Source organism: Octopus bimaculoides, chromosome 10 (genome assembly GCF_001194135.2).
Source record: "Octopus bimaculoides isolate UCB-OBI-ISO-001 chromosome 10, ASM119413v2, whole genome shotgun sequence".
Classification (NCBI taxonomy): domain Eukaryota; kingdom Metazoa; phylum Mollusca; class Cephalopoda; order Octopoda; family Octopodidae; genus Octopus; species Octopus bimaculoides.
In genome coordinates, this window is record NC_068990.1 from 13,989,702 (window position 1) to 13,996,732 (window position 7,031).

At 37.5% G+C, this 7,031-nt stretch overlaps 1 protein-coding gene across 1 annotated transcript in view; it reads right to left on the bottom strand.

The window, feature by feature from the left end:
- LOC106869229 (centromere protein I) overlaps nucleotides 1-7,031 on the bottom strand; it is a 25,241-nt gene that overhangs the window by 5,458 nt on the left and 12,752 nt on the right. The window contains exons 9-12 of the mRNA XM_052971229.1: nucleotides 6,053-6,177; nucleotides 3,104-3,374; nucleotides 1,100-1,138; nucleotides 117-218 (exon numbers count right to left, since the gene is read on the bottom strand). Coding sequence (XP_052827189.1) covers nucleotides 117-218; nucleotides 1,100-1,138; nucleotides 3,104-3,374; nucleotides 6,053-6,177 — 537 coding nt within the window. The remainder of the gene's footprint in view (nucleotides 1-116; nucleotides 219-1,099; nucleotides 1,139-3,103; nucleotides 3,375-6,052; nucleotides 6,178-7,031) is intronic.

Sequence of the window (7,031 nt, forward strand, 5' to 3'; positions counted from 1 at the left end):
CACCTTCACCCCAATCAACCTGTCTGAATAAGAACTAACTAATTGATGACCCAAACAGGTGCCCTAGTATATATTAGGGTGTTTGTGAGCAGTTATTAAGAAGAAGAGAAACTTACTGTTTGCAAATCTAACCGAGAATCAATGAACCGTGAGATGAAATCAGTTAAACCCTCCAATTCTTGATCACGCAGAAACTGGAAATAACCTTTCCGGTTTTTCTGTAAAAAAAAGAGAAAAAAGGAGATTTCAGAATAGCTAGTTGGATTAATTTTTGCTAAAGAACTGAAGATGTGACACATAATATTGGTAATAACAGAGAGTAATTTTGTTGATGAAGGTCAACCCACACCAAAAATCAATGCTGAGACCCCCTTCGGTCATGACTGACCATGGGATTGCACCTAGAAAGTTATCTTCCCAAGCACAAGTCCAGGCAAGGTTGTTTATGGAAGACCAGCAGTCGCCCATGCACACTGGCCTCCCCTCTCCACGCCACTAGTGTTATCCAAGGGAATGTGAAATAGAGTGTCTTGCTCAAGAACACAACACAGCCTGGTCTAGGATTCAAACTCACAACCTCACAATCGTAAGTTCGATGCTCTAGCCACTAAGCTATGCGCCTTCACAAATCAATAGGTATTAGATATTTTAACTGTAGATTATATTCTTCCTATACCCAGAGATATACCAACTGTGGCCATCACAACTTTTCAGAGGTACCTAAGTTACGATATATTCTTTAGGATGTGATCTGAAGGGGGCTTTGGCTACTATTCCTAGCAAGTTGAGCATGGAGAAACTTCCTCATCAATTCATTCCATTGTAATAATGGTTTCAAATTTGGGCACAAGGCCAGCAATTCAAGGGGAGGGGATAAGTCGATTACATCAACCCCAGTGTTCAACTGGTGCTAATTCTATTGACTTTGAAAAGATGAAAGGCAAAGGTGGCCTTGGCAGAACTTGAACTCACAATACAGAGATGGACGAAATGCTGCTCAGAATTTGCTGATAGACTGCTAATAGACTGCCACCCTACCTACCCCAAATTTTCGGGCCTTGTTCCTAGAGTAGAAAAGAATAATTTGATAAATACTTACTCGTATCAATGAAGGATGCTGTCGGTTCTGGGGCATTTCCTGAGGAGAGTGAAAAGACAAAAACATTTCGATATTAGTATCTTGAAAATCAAAAGATTGTATATATACTTATTTCTGATAGTTGAATTGTAGTTCTCTGGTTAAATGTCATTTAAATATTGCTGTAAGAAAACTCCAGTTTCTATTTCATAGATGCCATTAGAAGAGCCCACTTTATTACAAGTATTCAGGTCCCTGAAAATGCTAAGGGACACTGCTCTTCCTGTCTGTGAGAGAGAGGGAGAGAAATATTCCATGTCTTTTCTAAAATAGTACACTAGTTTAGTATAGAAAGAAGTGGTATCTGTTTTTCAGTCAGCCAGGACCAAAGTGTAGAATAAAGAAAGAAAATTAATCAAAGATTAATTAATTGATTGAATGGCCATGGCATTTACCATTAACCCTTTGGCATTCAGATTACTTTCTCTCTTTCATATGTAATGTGTATTTATTCACATTGTTTGGAACTTATGTATTATCACGTAGCTTTGAAACTTTGGTGATGTGATTGTATATTTTTAGAATGACATTGAATGGTAGGTGTGAGAGGCTGGATCTGGCCAGTATAAATGTTAAAGGGATAATATAAAAAAAAAAGGATGATCAAGGCCCAAACACTATTGACCACAAGCTGACCTAGGGTTAAACAACAACAGTTGACTCATTGAACACTGATTCAGGCAGCAATGGTTAAAAGACAGATTGGCTGAAGGATGAGAAAGAAATTTATGAAAAGAAAAACAAAATACCCTTCTGGTTATTGCAGGTGAATAAATTAATACATTAAAATTAAATGAGAATGAAAGGAAGAGGAGGAGAGGGAAACAATGAACAAAGAAAGCTGGGGGTGGGGTGGGGGTGTTGGATGTTATCTTAGTAGTAGCATTTCCATTAGTTATTGTGCCAAGGGAAAAAATATTTTGCCTCTTACGGAGAGCATATATGTTCCGGTTAATTTATATTTTTATCGGAATGTGATTGGTGTGTGGCAGGACAAGTAAGTTAATTACTCTATCAAAGTAATATTCCAAGGAAACATTCTTGCTTCCACTCACAAGAAATAGCAAAGGAATAAAGAAAGATAATGAAAAGAATCCGAAATATGCAAATATATTCCTGTAAACAACGCAGAAAAATGCAGCTGAAATGCATTATTAATATATTAAAATATTAATACAAGAATGGTGAGTATTAGAAGAATGGTAGATAAAAATTCCAGAGCTTGAAAGTACATGAAGTCTATGAAACTTTATGAAAATAGTTGTTCCTGTTCTCTAGCTCAACATGAAGCCTAGAATGAAAGGCACTCCAGCTGTGACCATCCCAACACATTATTTGACATTGTGCCAGAGAAGGAAATAATAGAAAAGTTGGCTCAATTCTAAGAAAATTATATTTGTTTACTTGTTTCAGTCATAGGAAACTGGCCAGACTGGGGCATTGCCTTCAAGGGTTTCAGGCAAGTACGTCAGTCCAAGTACTTTGGGACTTGTTGATCTCATGAGAAACAGAAGCCAAGTTGTCCTTGACGGGAAAGGATGTTTGTAACTCAGCTGCACTGACTTCAGGTCTCCTACTTTTTGAAATGGAGTAAGGAAACTGATTGAAGCTTTCAAAGATATTAGTTGCTGCATGGTTTTTTCCTAAACTAAATTTCTTATAATCACACATAGATCTTTCCTGAAAATCTTGGTGCACTGATGCACAAGGAGAATTTTTACCAGGAAGATTGATATCAAGGATTCTGGAATGAAACTATGATGGCAGACTACTGTTGAATGCTAGTTGGTGTTGACACAAATTACAATTACATCTGTTTAATTGTGAATATGTAAACAGAAAGGGGCTTTTTTTGTTGGTTGTTGTAATATTTTGAAGTACAATCACAGAGAAGGAATTAAATTTTATAGAATCAGTGGTGGGAGAACAAGAAATGGTGAATAAAGAGAGAGAGAAATAACCAACCTGTCTCAGGTATAACTGTGCATGTCCTAAGAACGCTTGATGATGTAACAAGGATAAAGATGAATTCACAGATTTGCTACGAATTCCAGGTATGGAGAAGATATCAAAATCAAACAAAATGGTATCAGGAGTTTGTTCTGTAGTATCAAAAGCTTTGTAACGCCAAAGAGCATTGCAGATATCTAAAACATAGACATTCAACTTTTTAATGTGTTTGTCAAGTTTATAGGGTGTCTGAAGCTTCTTTAAGTTCTGGAACACACTTGAGTAACTGCAAGAAGAAAAGATGAAATGAATGAATATGTATATATATATGTATATATATCGTGTGCCATTTTATATTTTAAATTTTGTGCATACACATTATTTGTTTTTGATTTTGTCGACCACACAGTATAGTAGGGTCAGCTGGGCACCGTCTGTGAGAAAAACAGCACCATGATGCAATTCACTCTGCCAGAAATTTGGAAATGACATGCTGTACTACTTGGCATTTGCACCGGAAGCTCCAATACGAACATTTCAGAGTGTTTGGGTATCAATCTGAGAACATATACCGAGAGAGATAAAATTCAACCATCCAGTCAACATCATGGTGTTTGGAGTGATTACTAGTGATGGCGACGTTATGCCTCCATTCATCCTCTCATACGACCTCAGACTCAACACAGGCCTACATCAAGTGTCTGGAGGAGGGAGTGCTGTGCTGGGTCAAGAGGGTGGCTGCTGGAGGACCTTGTCTGGCAACAGGATTCTGCACCACACCACACAGGCAGGAGAACCCAGTCGTGGCTGTCAGACAATTTCTGCAACCACATTACCCCTAATATCTGGCCACCTAACTCACCACACTGCAATCCCATTGATTATTATGTATGGGACACAGTTAAGCAAGAGACCAGCAAAACTCCTTGTAACACCAAAGATGAACTGAAGGCAAGGATTATGGCAGCATTCACCAACTTAAACAAGGAGATTTGCAAGAGATTCCGAAGTCACCTGGAAGCCATGGTTGAAATCAATGGCGATTTTATTGAATAAATTTACCCTTTATTATTTCATGATATTTTTATGTAATTTTGGTACATATATCTGTTAAAATGAGATATCAGTGTTATTTCCATTTCTGCGTAATTCATATGACAGTTTATATATCACACCCTGCATAGATGTAAGTCACCTGTCCAATGTACTTCATTTCCCTGTTATAACATACACTTCCTTTCCTTGTCTTTCTTCTTTTTGTCCTTTATTTTTATTGCTTTTCCACCATCATACACTATGTCAAGAATCCTATATATAAATCTGCCAATTCCATCTTTTCTTCGTTTATAACTTATCTGAACACCCTGTGCACTGACAGGCAAAACTCAGAGTAGCAAGAGGCCGACTAAAATATTAGTCTCTACTGAGGTATCAAGTACACTTTTTAACCAACTTCCAATAAATATGCATGTGTGCGCACACACGTTTGTGTATGAGGTTATATTTTGCAAAATTGTTTAAGGTGGAAAGCTGGCAGAATTGTTAGCATGCTAGGTGAAATGCTTAGTGGAATTTCATGTCCTTACATTCAGAGTTCAACTTTGCATTTCATCCTTTTGGGGTTGATAAAATAAGCAGCCGGTGAGTACTGGGGTTTATGTAATCAACTTAACTACTCCTGGGTAAGTGTATAAAAACTGCACTTGTCTGTAAAGCCATGTTGAGCTAGAGAAGCAGAGTGGGCTCATCAAACCAGTATGATCTCTGGCTCAAATACACAACCTCCACATCAGATCATGATTAGTGGAGAGAACATGCTGAGGCCTCCATACTGCAGTGGGCTGAACACAGGTAATCTAATCCAATTGTTTAGCAAAGAATCTATGTTAAATTTTATCAACTTAACAGAGAGTGTCCATGGTTGAAGTTTTTGGAAAATATGAAGGTGTTGGACCATTTGAATAGCAATTATATTTATGCAGATCAACTTAGCTTCGACAAAGCTCACCAAGTGATAGGTATGTAAATAAAATTAATCAAACTTTTTAAAGGCAAGAGGCACAAACAAAATAAATTTTTCACTCAGGTAGTAAAGGAACCCGCTTGAAAGATTGCTGAATCTTCTAGAAATAGGCACCAAATTTGTACCAAGCCAAACCAAACCAAACTATACAATCTTAAAGATATAATACATATTAGGTAATGTATTCCAGGGTGCATAATTTATCCTTTATCTTTTACTTGTTTCTCTGATATGCTGGAACCCACACAGCACCGGAGCAATGGAAAATAAAGTGCTTAGCTCAACAACACAACATACTTCCAGATCCAGGAAATGAACCCACGATCTGGTGATTGTGAGTGCAACACCATAACCACTAGGCCATCACATAAACTACCTTCAATTCTTGCTGGTAAGAACAAGAATTCTACAATGGATCGAGAACTTCAAAGGAATGCTGTAGTCCAATGGTAGAACATCTATTATGTTAACAAAAGAAGTGGATTCAAGTCCCACAGGTAGCCTTGGGCTTTTTTCATCCAAATCGTTTTTTAATTCAGTATTTACACATAATTATTAACAGCTTTATCAATTTTGAATTCAAGCTGGTGCCATGTAAAAAGCATCTGATACACCCTGTAAGGTAGTTGGCACTAAGAAGGGCATCCAGCCATAGAGATCTTGCCAAAATAGACGACTGGTACCTGGTCCAGCTCTCAGGCTTGCCAGATACTGCCAAACTGTCCAACCCATGCCAGCTTAGAAAACGGACACTAAATGACAATGATGTATTCCACTGCTTTTAGAACATTTATAAAGCTTAAATAAATAGAAACAACCCTACAATGAGAATGGAAAATAATTAGATTATAAAAACAAGATACACACAAACACAGATAGTAAAATTCCTACAAGCAATTCTGAGCATCAGCAGAAACATGAAAGGATTCAGTGAAACTTACTCAAAGATGATACGGCACAAACGTGAAATAACTGTGCACTGATTAGAGACAATGAGGCGACCGACAAATTCTGGTGATGGAATGGTCAATAATGGGAAGTTGGTGTTCAGAACGTTTCTTAGCATCTGTGGAAAGAAAGGAGTTATTACATAGTAAAAACAGATGACTTATTATGCATTTAGTGTATGAGAGAGAGGGAAAAATGATGTTATGATAGGCATACTTTCCAGGGATGTTTTGCTAAACTTTGTAAGAGAACTATAATAGATACAAGTGAAAACTAAATGTAATATTATTTTCAAATTTTGGCACAAGGCCAGCAATTTTGCGGGAGAGGGTAAGTTGATAACAGCTACCCTGACAGAATGAAAGGCAGACAGACCTCAGCAGAATCTGAACTCAACAACATTTTGTCCATTTGCATGACTGGCCTAAACAGTATACCTTGCAGACTGACACCACTGTCTAATTCCACTAACAAATCTTGAGTTGATTTAAAGCTATGGTAGAAGTTGCTTAAACTGCCATGCAGTGGGACTAACCCCCACACCAAAATGCAACAGTGAAGCAAACTTCTTAATCACAAGGCTAAGACAGTGCTCAACTTCATAACAAAAGATTTATTGTAGTGAAATAAAAACTTAGTTCTCTTTTCTGTACAGTGTTACCATCTAACAAAAAACAATTTGCTTAGGTCTTTAATAAAAATTCAGCCACTATACTCTTACTCTTTTACTTGTTTCAGTCATTTGACTGCGGCCATGCTGAAGCAACGCCTTTAGTCGAGCAAATCAACCCTAGGACTTATTCTTTGTAAGCCTAGTACTTATTCTATTGGTCTCTTTTGCCGAAATGCTAAGTTACGGGGACGTAAACACACCAGCATCGGTTGTAAAGCGATGTTGGGGGAGGGGACAAACAGACACACAAACATATACACACACATACTTACACCCACAGACAAATAGACAAATAAACA